This window comes from Eleutherodactylus coqui, chromosome 2, assembly GCF_035609145.1.
Source record: "Eleutherodactylus coqui strain aEleCoq1 chromosome 2, aEleCoq1.hap1, whole genome shotgun sequence".
Lineage (NCBI taxonomy): Eukaryota > Metazoa > Chordata > Amphibia > Anura > Eleutherodactylidae > Eleutherodactylus > Eleutherodactylus coqui.
Window position 1 is genome coordinate 56,204,651 of NC_089838.1, and position 11,919 is coordinate 56,216,569.

At 42.9% G+C, this 11,919-nt stretch overlaps 1 protein-coding gene across 2 annotated transcripts; it reads right to left on the reverse strand.

The window, feature by feature from the left end:
* Window positions 1-1,077: 1,077 nt before the first annotated feature.
* On the reverse strand, window positions 1,078-10,439 carry LOC136611411 (uncharacterized). Of its 2 annotated transcripts, none has more exons than XM_066591011.1 (2): window positions 9,995-10,439; window positions 1,078-3,579 (listed from the first exon to the last, which is right to left on the reverse strand). In XM_066591011.1, the coding sequence occupies exons 1-2, from the start codon at window positions 10,007-10,009 to the stop codon at window positions 1,669-1,671; spliced, it is 1,926 nt and encodes a 641-aa protein (XP_066447108.1). In that variant the 5' UTR covers window positions 10,010-10,439; the 3' UTR covers window positions 1,078-1,668. The 2 variants fall into 2 exon arrangements, 1 of the variants encoding a protein (XP_066447108.1); XR_010790266.1 differs by lacking the exon at window positions 1,078-3,579 and adding an exon at window positions 3,586-4,928.
* Between the last annotated feature and the right edge of the window lie 1,480 nt (window positions 10,440-11,919).

Sequence of the window (11,919 nt, forward strand, 5' to 3'; positions counted from 1 at the left end):
GTATGTGTCTTATTTTGTGTGTTTGTCTTAGTAATGTGTGCCTTCGTATGTGTGAGTGTGTCTTAACGTGTGTGTGTCTTAGAATGTGTGTGTGTGTCTTAGTGTGTGTGTCTTAGTGTGTGCGTGTCTTAGTGTGTGCGTGTGTGTGTGAGAGTGTGTGTGCGTATGTGTCTTAGTGTGTATGTGTGTCTTATTGTGTGTGTGTTAGTGTGTGTGTGTTAATGTGTGTGTGTGAGTGTGTGTGCATCTGTTTGTGTGTGTGTCTTAGTATGTGTGTCTTAGAATGTGTGTGTGAGTGTGTCTTAGTGTGCGTGTCTTAGTGTGTGCGTGTCTTAGTGTGTGCGTGTGTGTGTAAGAATGTGTGTGCGTGTATGTCTTATTGTGTGTGTGTTAGTGTGTGTGTGTGTTAGTGTGTGTGTTAGTGTGTGTGTGTGTGTGAGAGTGTGTGTGCGTCTGTTTGTGTGTGTGTCTTAGTGTGTGTGTCTTAGTGCGTGCGTCTTAGTGTGTGTGTGTGTGTGTGTGTCAGAGTGTGTGTGTCTTAGGTTGTGTGTGTGTCTTAGCGTGTGTGTGTCTAAGCGTGTGTGTGTCTAAGCGTGTGTGTGTCTTAGAGTATGTGTGTCTTAGTGTATGTGTGTCTTATTGTGTGTGTGTCTTATTGTGTGTGTGTCTTATTGTGTGTGTGTGTCTTAGTGTGTGCGTGTGTAAGAATGTGTGTGCGTGTATGTCTTATTGTGTGTGTGTTAGTGTGTGTGTGTGTTAGTGTGTGTGTTAGTGTGTGTGTTAGTGTGTGTGTGAGAGTGTGTGTGCGTCTGTTTGTGTGTGTGTCTTAGTGTGTGTGTCTTAGTGCGTGTGTCTTAGTGTGTGTGTGTGTGTCAGAGTGTGTGTGTGTCTTAGGTTGTGTGTGTGTCTTAACGTGTGTGTGTCTAAGCGTGTGTGTGTCTAAGCGTGTGTGTGTCTAAGCGTGTGTGTGTCTTAGAGTATGTGTGTCTTAGTGTATGTGTGTGTCTTACCTGCTCAAGTTTTGGCTATTCTTTAACCTCATTGGCAAACCTACCAAGCATACCGTGACAGTTTTCAAGGCAAGACAAATATAAAACACAAGTTTATTTACTCTTTAGTATATGTAAGTAAAATAGTTAATTAACATATAGGCATTGAGATCACATGGGTAACAAAGTTAAGCATCAATACATCACCGGATATTGTAGCATCACTCCGCAATCGGGGGATCTCCAGGTACGATTGTCAAGAGGATCCGGTTAGTACGCCGGTACGTCTAACGGCCACAAGATGAGTCCCGACTCTTCCCTGAAGATCACTGCTATTTATGCCGTTCTTACACTACGTGGCATATCTGCTTCTGCGCAGTTATGGGTATATACGTCATTCTAATATGGCTATTCAGGTTCTAGACATGCGTAGTAGATGATTGGCAACACAATATATTGAATATTTTGTCCATGAAGTTATCACATCTGTGTTATATTATGAGTCATTCTTGCTGTCTTACCATATATGTCGATAATATTCTGCATTGAGCAGAATATTCAGACAGGTCATTAGTTCATTGAAGTTCTGGTTAACTCATACGGCAACTAGTTATTTGATTACACAATCATCCAGTTCAATCGTATCCCATACGTGTCACAATCGGTCCTTAATCATTCACTATTTGCCGTATGATACCATTAAAACTTTTGGTTTTCTACAGAATACCTTATATGCCATGAAACAATTCCATAGCGATAAAAGTATTACAACTATGGCCAATACCAAAACAGGATGTATTAGCCAATTAAGAGTGGTTTGTGCAGATGATGAATAACCCATAAAGATGTCATACCAATGGTGTGACGTGGCATCAGCAATAGCCGATCCCATCTTTACAATTTTGCCAGCTATTACAGTAGTACTTACAATATGCGTTGCCAAAGATCTATTAAGCAATTTAATATGTTGCTGTACTTCTTCTGTGTCTTCTAACAACTTTTTGAATTTGGTCAAATTTAGATCCCAATTTGACACATTTAAAGGCAGTGGTTGCCAATTGACAGCCACTGTCTTGTCTTGTTCGGGTAATAACACAAAGGTCTCATTTTCCCAAACAAGTGCAGATACGTTTCGCAAGCATCCTGAAAATGGGACAACCATCCCAGGTACAACAGGATGATTACTTGCCAAACATACCTCCTGTGGGGCTATTTCAACCATCATCTTAAAAGTGAGTGGCAGCACAGTCCATTCACATACATTGATCGTATTTTGTAATAAGCATGGTTCATAAACAGCCGATTGGACCTTGCATATGGTCCCTTCTAATGTATCATCACACAATGATAAATCATGAGTTCTATTTTGGTCATCAATGTAAATCCCGTTAAATCTAGGTACCCAGAAATGCATATCTTCTGGAACACCTATAAGTAAGGGGAGAACTACAAACTTACACATCACATTCTTTTTAGTAACATTGTATATGAATATGGTCCCTTTACATAATATATCATTGCAAACCATTTTCTGCGCCTCCAACTGTATCCAATCAGTCTCAGTTATAGTCTGATTGAACACGGTCCTCCACACTTGCTCATTGCCAGTCATGAGCATAGTTTGAAGTGTGTTCTTTTGTTGTTGCTGATAAATGGTCTGCAAGGTACATATTGACCAATTAACATAGTTAGATATGTTAGAATTTATTTCATATGAAAACCTATTAGATGCATCTTGCAAATCAAGCATTATTGTGTCCACATCCGTTTGCATACTAAAGGGCTGCCATATAGTGGGCATCCAGTTAGCCTGCAAAGTGAGCACATCTTTAATACCACTTCCCGCGTTATGCATTCGATTAGCTAAAGTCTCTATATCAAAACCATTAATAGTCCCAGAAAGCGCTCCGTAGCCTCCGAGTAAGGTATCATACCAAGCTCGACGGGAACGCTTGGTAGGACAAGTCCTTGAGGGTGGAAACTGCACGGAGGCTTGTATAACAGTCTTTTGAGCATCTCGTCCCACCAGGCGACAGGTGGATGGAACCCTTTTTATATGTCCAGGATCTATTTTAGAAGCATTAATGTTCACGAATACCAGGAACTGGCCCCACATGGCCCGATTCTCGATCTCCGTTGCATTCCCACACGTAATTACTTCTGTCTCATTTAAGGGAAATGAAAACTGCACTCCCGTATTTGTACAATTCTGAACATATTGTATCACCAGGGAGTAATTGAGATATGGCAACTCTTTTGGTCTCTGACAGCAGGACACTTTCACAAGTGACGTAATGTTTATTTGTCCCGTTGCCTTATGCAGTGCATATGAAGGACGGTAGGTCGAACTTATATGCGATAATGGATTTCCACTCCAGATAGTCCCATCAAAGGTAATATTCACGATATAACATTTCTGGTTGGCTTCACAAGTGAAGTTGTCTTGCTTCCTGGTTCGGGTTGAATTCCTCCAGCCCCACGAATAATCATTCCTTCCGGTGTCATTGACGCGGATCCCTGGCGTCCACGCATCACCTACTGCGAACACCGAACACATGACGCCAAGGATTCCAAAAATGATTATGTGATTCTAGAGAAGGCAAGGAAACAAGCATTATTCCCGCAAATAGCACTTTTCTTGTGGGACATATTCCCATTTCTCTACTCCGGGTCGCATAATAAGCAAAGTTCGATCTTTCCCCACAGCAATAACCTCTGCCGGGGAGGGCGGTCCTTGGTGATTCTGAACCCATATTTTGGCCCCTACATTAGTAACATTAGTTGAGCCAAAACCTTTATCTCCTCTTACAGTAAGTTCAGTGGGGGCCACCCCTTCTTCCACTTGTGTCAGATACACTGGTATTAATAGCAGCTGTGCCATGCGCTCCTTTTTCCCTATTATCAGAGGATCTGTTCCTAAATTTATCATGATTACTTTAATTTCCCCCTGATAATCTGCATCTATGACTCCGCCTAGGACTACTGCACTTCTCAGAGCAAAACTCGATCTAGTGGCTATCTGCCCGAAGTGATTCTCCGGGATCTTGCATCCTATCCCTGTGGGAATAGTACTCACCTTTCCCGGGGCTATCACCACCGTATCAAGAGCGTATAGATCCAACCCTGCAGCGGCAGGAGTGGCTCTATAAGGTGCCTGCGCATCTGGATTAATTTTCCAGTATAAGATTGTCTCTACCTTAGCTACATCTATACTGAGATTGGGTGTTAGCATGCGCATTAAGGGTGTCATAGAATCAGTGATGGGCCTGTTGTTGATAATCTGTAAAGCAGCAGTCAGATTATCTCTCCATTGACCATATTTGTCGGTCTCAGTGAGCTTCTTCAGGGTAGATTTTAATAACCCATTCATTCGTTCCACCAGGCCCGCGGCCTGTGGATAGTAGGGCATATGATATACCCATTCTATGTTGTTTTTACTGGCATACTCTTTTACCTGATTTCCGGTAAAATGTGAACCATTGTCTGTCTGGATCTGCAGGGGAGTCCCATAATACTGGGTAATAACTTCCAGAGTACGTAAAGTACTCCATTGTGTTGCTGTTTTACATGGGAATCCCACCATCAGACCTGAGAATGTATCTACTGCTGTACAAATATACTTACATCCTCTGCTCTCAGGGAGGGGCCCTACAAAATCCATCTGCCAAATCTGCGCTGGCAACTGGCCTCTCCCTATGTGTCCCATTACTGTATGAGGCACTTCTCGTTTTTGCACATGTTGACATACTGGACATTGCGCGATTACTTGTTTGATCATGTCCACTGTCAAAGGGATACCTCTTTCTTGTGCCCACCTGTAAGTGGCCTTCTCTCCCAAGTGTCCACTTTTTTGGTGAGCCCAAACAGCTGTACCTTGAAGCCATGCTTCCTTTTCCTTGTCAGGTTCTTGTATGGCAACAGAAATCGATGCTGCCGCATCTGCTTGAGAATTAAATAAACGTTCCAATGAGTCAAGAGGGACATGAGCATCAACATGAAACACGGTACTTTTAGTACTCCTAATGAATTCCTCTATGTCTTGCCAAAGCTCTTTCCCCCACAATTCCTTACCATGAATGTTCCAGTCGTTCTTCTTCCATCCCATGATCCAAGTGGCCAAACCATTGGCAACTGACCATGAGTCCGTATACAAATGACATTCTTGCCCTTGTTCCTGCTTCAGAGCTAAGAATACTGCACAAAGTTCTGCATATTGACTACTCTTACCTTCTCCTTCCATGACCAACGTCTTGTCTAATTTTGGATTAAAGGCTACACTTTTCCATCTACGTCTTCCACTGATATACTTGGCCGAACCATCCGTGAACCAAGCATGCTCTTTTTGGGAGTCTGTCAACTCAGAGTAAGGTATTCCCCACTTTACTGGGGATTCCTCCATTTGCGCTACTGGTGTAACCTGACCATCTGGAGGGATATCAGCTATCTTTTCATGCAGGGCAGCTATCCCTCCTTCACCTTTTTTCGCTCTTTCCGAGATGTACCATTTCCACTTAATGATACTCTGCTCCTGGGCATGTCCTATCCGATTGGACTTTGGATTAGATAATACCCAACTCATGATGGGTATTTGCGGCCTTAGAAGGACTATGTGTCCTGTCGTCAATTGTTCAGTATCCACCAGGGCCCAATAACATGCCAACAGCTGTTGCTCCAGTGGAGTGTATTTTTCTCCTGCATCTGGTAATTTCCGATTCCAGAAGCCTAGTGGCACTCTTTTGCCCCCTTGCTTCTGCCACAATGACCAGTTTGCATACATATGCTGAACTGATACATGAAGTTCTATCTCACCATCTTGTAAAGGCCATAAATCTACAGCCTGTTGTATGGCTTCTTTTACTGCCTCAAATGCAACCTGTTGCTCTTCTCCCCACGTGAACTCGTACTTCTTGCGAGTCACCTTGTAAAGAGGAGCAAGAAGCTGCCCCAGATGCGGAATGTGTTGTCTCCAGAATCCAAACAATCCTATGTAGGATTGTGTTTCCTTCTTGTCTTTCGGAGTGGGAAAATTTAAGATTTTCTGCCTTGCCTTAGGGAGAATCTCCCTATGGCCCTTATTCCATTGAATTCCTAAGAATTTCACCGTCTGAGAGGGGCCCTGCACCTTGCTATCATTTATTTCCCATCCTTTTTCTCGCAGATGATGTAACAATCCGTCCAATTGTTTCTTTACAGATTGTTCATCCGGTCCCTGAATCATTATATCATCGATATAATGTGAAAACTGCATTTCTGATGGTAAATCAAACTCATCCAAATGTTCTGCCACCGTCCGGTGACAGATGGTTGGACTATGTATCCAACCTTGTGGCAATCGAGTGAACGTATATTGACGTCCTTGCCACGTAAAGGCAAACTGATCTTGTGCCTTTTCTTCTATTGGAATTGTGAAGAACGCTTGTGCGATATCAATCACAGCGTACCATTGTCCACTGTGACTTTGGATCTGCTCCACAATTGTAATGGTGTCTGGGACAGCTGCCGTCAAGGGAGGTGTTTGTTTATTCAATTCCCTGTAATCGACAGTCATCCTCCAAGACCCATCACTCTTCTTCACAGGCCATACCGGATTGTTCCATGCTGTGGTTGCAGGCCTCACAACCCCAGCATCGACCAAATCCTTAATGGTTTCTCCTATTTCCTTGTGACCTCCAGGAATTCTGTATTGCTTCATAGCAACCAGTTTTCCTGCAGGAGGGATGTGTACGGGTGGCATTTTGACCTTTCCCACCGTAACTGGACAAGCTTTTATCCCTATTTTCCTTACGCCAAAGGCAAACTTACCATCTTCGAGGTGTAGTGTCAATCCTTTCAGAATATCTATGCCAATGATATATTCCGGAATAGGTACTACTAACACCGTGTATTTACGTAAGGGCAAATTGCCCAATTTCAAAGTTACCTGTGTCTGTACTCCTTCGGTAACTTTTCCTCCCAATCCTAAAATATTAACTTTTGGACCTTTAAACTTTTTGGGATTTCCATAAATCAGAGTAGCCTCCGCCCCTGTATCTACTAAAGCTGGGACCCTTTGGACATTACCCCCTTTCCAATGTATGGCTAGCGGGACATAGGGTCTGTCATCCCGCCTAACCCAAACAGGGGCTTGGCTTGCTACCTATGCGGAATCAGAATCTGATTCCTCCAGGAGCGGAGCAGATGGCTTCATATGGTCCTGCACTTGGCTAGCTACCATTGCAGCCATCTCCTTCCATGGATAGATCTTTTGAAAATCCTCCCATTCTAATTTCTTAGGTTCTAAATTAGTGACCTGCTTCTCTCTCTTTTTAGAAGCTTTTGGGGCCACTGAATCTTCCCTTTTATCCACCTTTTTGTTGGATAATACCTTCTGTTTATAAAGACGCCACAAATCACCTGTATCTTTTCCATCAATGGCGTCCTTGGAGACTCCAGCTTTCAGGAGAGCCTGAAACATATCTCTACGAGATACCCTTGGCACTCCTGAATCACCAGTCCCCTGGGAACTAGGATTCCTAGACCTATCACGATCTGTTCGCTTTTCCTCTCTATCCCAGTTTCCCATATCTTGCAATTCCCGCATTCTAGCCACAACCGCAGACATTGGCTCATTAGTCATGGATAGAAGTAGGGTCATCATCACGGCTTTATAAGCCGAAGGTGCAGTCTTAATTAAACGATTTCTAACTCCTGCTGTCAGCCGAGTCTCCAAATAATCTTCCATATGCTCGATGATAATTAATGAGACCCTCATAGCTTCCTCCTTCAACCTTTCAATGCCATCCCTGATAGTGTACCAAGGTTTGTCATTGATTGGAATGTCTGCCTCTGTTGGGAATTTATTAAGAAACCCATTGGTTACTATATTAAACAGGGAAATAGCACTTTCTCCTTGATGATTAGGAAAATATTCTCTAAAATTTCTACTGATTACTGGATCTCTAGTTAGAGTAACAAATCTCATTGCATCTTTTGGATCCAACATTACCCCAGTCGCCCCGTGCTCAAATAGACGGACCAACCATGGTATGTCAGATTCCCCAGGCCTTTGCCTAAATCTACTCAGTATATCATCAACTTCTGACTGAGAAAAATCCTCTAGGGTAAGCCTGGTGCGCCTATGTGGCACCAATTCTTCTTGCACCAACAGTCTCCCATCGGCATCGTACATATAGTTTCCCTGATCGTCATACCTGGGCAACCTTTGCCCATCATGACCTACGATAGGCTGGGTATCGGGTCCATATTCAGTAGTTTCCTTCCTTCTGCTAATGGGCTGGGCACGTTTTAAAGCAGGTGGATCAATTATTGGATTGGGTGGGTCTTCCCAATCCCCCTTATGCCAGTCCTCCTCCCCCGAAGAAGATGAGGAATCCCATAAGTCTCCATCCCACTTATCTGGGTCCCAGTTCACAGAAGCAGAAGCTATAGCTTTCGATACCTTTCGCTTATCAACTTTACCTTTACGCCCCTTATATTTATTCTGAGCAACTTTTACAACAGCCTTTTCTGCAATATTCTGGTAATGTTCTATTTTTTCCTTTATCAGCCTTTGGTTACATTCCAACACCACTCTCTTTCCTTCAGATTCTGCTAACTTTTGTTCCGTCTGATTAAGTTTTCTTATTAGTTGGGACTTCTTCTTATGGATATTCCTATAGGCTGAGGCCAATACCCAATTTCTCCTACCCAACTGAACTGCGTCACCTGCCTTGGCAGGGGTCTCCTCGAGTACCTTAACGACATCGAGGGGCTCTGAATCTTTTAGCTTACTATCCCATGATTCTGCAAGCCCACTATGCATCAACTCCTGAGCTAATATATCATAGGGACCCTCGGACCAGCCGGGGATGTCTATTTTCTGAACGATTTTAGTTTTATCTTTCTTGGTTCTTTTTCTAAACATATTGTTGTCTTATTGGCAAAATGCCAATTGGTGAAACTTTTTGCGCAGAGTTCCCCCTTACAGAACTCACAAAATTTTGGCAACTTGCCAATTGGTGAAACTTTGCACAGAGGTCCCCTTTACTGCGAGAAACCACCCTGCAAATTGGCACCAATTTCCCAAGTCCTGTCTCAAAGTTACAGAACTCCGAAAGTTTTGGCAACGTGCCAATTTGGTGAAACTCTGCACAGAGTTCCCCTTTACAAAATTTTGGCAACGTGCCAATCTGGTGAAACTTTGCACAGAGGTCCCCTTTACGGCGAGGCACCACCCTGCAAACTGGCACCAATTTCCCAAGTCCTGTCTCAAAGTTACAGAACTCCGAAAGTTTTGGCAACGTGCCAATTTGGTGAAACTCTGCACAGAGTTCCCCTTTACAAAATTTTGGCAACGTGCCAATCTGGTGAAACTTTGCACAGAGGTCCCCTTTACGGCGAGGCACCACCCTGCAAACTGGCACCAATTTCCCAAGTCCTGTCTCAAAGTTACAGAACTCCGAAAGTTTTGGCAACGTGCCAATTTGGTGAAACTCTGCACAGAGTTCCCCTTTATTGCTAGACACAACCGTGCAAACTGGCACCAATCTCCCAAGTCCTGCTTCAAAGTTACAGAACTTATAATATTTTGGCAGTATGCCAATGGGTTCAACAAGGACTACTTACTGCAACTATCAATTTGTATTTACTATTATTACTCTATCACCTATCAAAGCAAAGTTATAACCATTTGAACCCCTTGGCAATGGGCCAAAAATCTAATATGGCGACAGCAACCCCCCCGTGCACTGAGAAGCACTGTCACAATACCAAATTATACAGTAATATAACCTTACCAAAGACAACAATATCCTGCCAGACTACGCCAATTTATGTCTTACCTGCTCAAGTTTTGGCTATTCTTTAACCTCATTGGCAAACCTACCAAGCATACCGTGACAGTTTTCAAGGCAAGACAAATATAAAACACAAGTTTATTTACTCTTTAGTATATGTAAGTAAAATAGTTAATTAACATATAGGCATTGAGATCACATGGGTAACAAAGTTAAGCATCAATACATCACCGGATATTGTAGCATCACTCCGCAATCGGGGGATCTCCAGGTACGATTGTCAAGAGGATCCGGTTAGTACGCCGGTACGTCTAACGGCCACAAGATGAGTCCCGACTCTTCCCTGAAGATCACTGCTATTTATGCCGTTCTTACACTACGTGGCATATCTGCTTCTGCGCAGTTATGGGTATATACGTCATTCTAATATGGCTATTCAGGTTCTAGACATGCGTAGTAGATGATTGGCAACACAATATATTGAATATTTTGTCCATGAAGTTATCACATCTGTGTTATATTATGAGTCATTCTTGCTGTCTTACCATATATGTCGATAATATTCTGCATTGAGCAGAATATTCAGACAGGTCATTAGTTCATTGAAGTTCTGGTTAACTCATACGGCAACTAGTTATTTGATTACACAATCATCCAGTTCAATCGTATCCCATACGTGTCACAGTGTGTCTTATTGTGTGTGTGTCTTAGTGTGTGTTTGTGTCTTAGTGTGTGTTTGAGTGTGTGTCTGTATCTAAGTGTGTGTGTGTCTTAGTGTGTGTGTCTTAGTGCGTGTTTCTGAACGTGTGTGTGTTAGTGTCTTAGTGTGTGTGTGTGTTAATGTGTGTGTTAGTGTGTGTGTGTGTGCTAGTGTGTGTGTGTGTCAAGTGTGTCTTAGTGTGTGTGAGAGTGCGTGTGCATCTGTTTGTGTGTGTGTCTTAGCGTGTGTGTGTCTAAGCGTGTGTATGTCTTAGAGTGTGTGTGTCTTAGTGTATGTGTGTGTCTTAGAGTGTGTCTGAGTATGTGGGTGTGTGTGTCTTAGTGTGTGTGTATTAGTGTGAGTGTGTGTGTGTCTTAGTGTGTGTGTGTGTGTTAGTGCATGTGTCTTAGTGTGTGTGTGTGTGTGTGCACGTCTTAGTGTGTTTGTGTCCTAGTATGAGTGTGTGTCTTAGTGTGTCTGCCTTAGCGTGTGTGTGTCTTAGTGCGTGTTTCTGTCTTAGTGTGTGTGTGTGTTAGTGTGTGTGTGTGTGTTTGTCTTAGTAATGTGTCTCTTAGTGTGTGTGAGTGTGTCTTAGTGTGTGTGTTAGTGTGTGTGTGTCTTAGTGTGTGTATGTAAGTGTGTGTGTCTTACTATGTTTGTGAGTGTGTGTGTCTTAGTGTGTGTGAGTGTGTTTCAGTGTGTTTCTTTGTGTGTGTATTTCTTAGTGTGTGTGTCTTAGTGTGTGTGTGAGTGTGTCTTATAGTGTTTCTTAGTGTGTGTGTCTTAGTATGTGTGTTTGTGTGTCTTAGAATGTGTGTGTGTGTCTTAGTGTGTGTGTTTTAGTGTGTGTGTGTCTTAGTGTGTGTGTCTTGTGTTTGTCTTAATGTGTGTGTGTGTGTGTGTCTAAGTGGGTGTGTGTCTAGTGAGTGTCTTAATGTGTGTGTGTCTTAGTTTGTGTGTTTGTCTTAGTAATGTGTGCCTTAGTGTGTGTGTCTTGTGTTTGTCTTAATGTGTGTGTGTGTTTTAGTGTGTGTGTGTTTTAGTGTGTGTGTGTGTCTACTGTGTGTCTTAATGTGTATGTGTCTTATTTTGTGTGTTTGTCTTAGTAATGTGTGCCTTAGTATGTGTGAGTGTGTCTTAGCGTGTGTGTGTCTTAGAATGTGTGTGTGTGTCTTAGTGTGTGTGTCTTAGTGTGTGCGTGTCTTAGTGTGTGCGTGTGTGTGTGAGAGTGTGTGTGCGTATGTGTCTTAGTGTGTATGTGTGTCTTATTGTGTGTGTGTTAGTGTGTGTGTGTGTTAGTGTGTGTGTGAGAGAGTGTGTGTGCATCTGTTTGTGTGTGTGTCTTAGTATGTGTGTCTTAGAATGTGTGTGTGAGTGTGTTTTAGTGTGCGTGTCTTAGTGTGTGCGTGTCTTAGTGTGTGCGTGTGTGTGTAAGAATGTGTGTGCGTGTATGTCT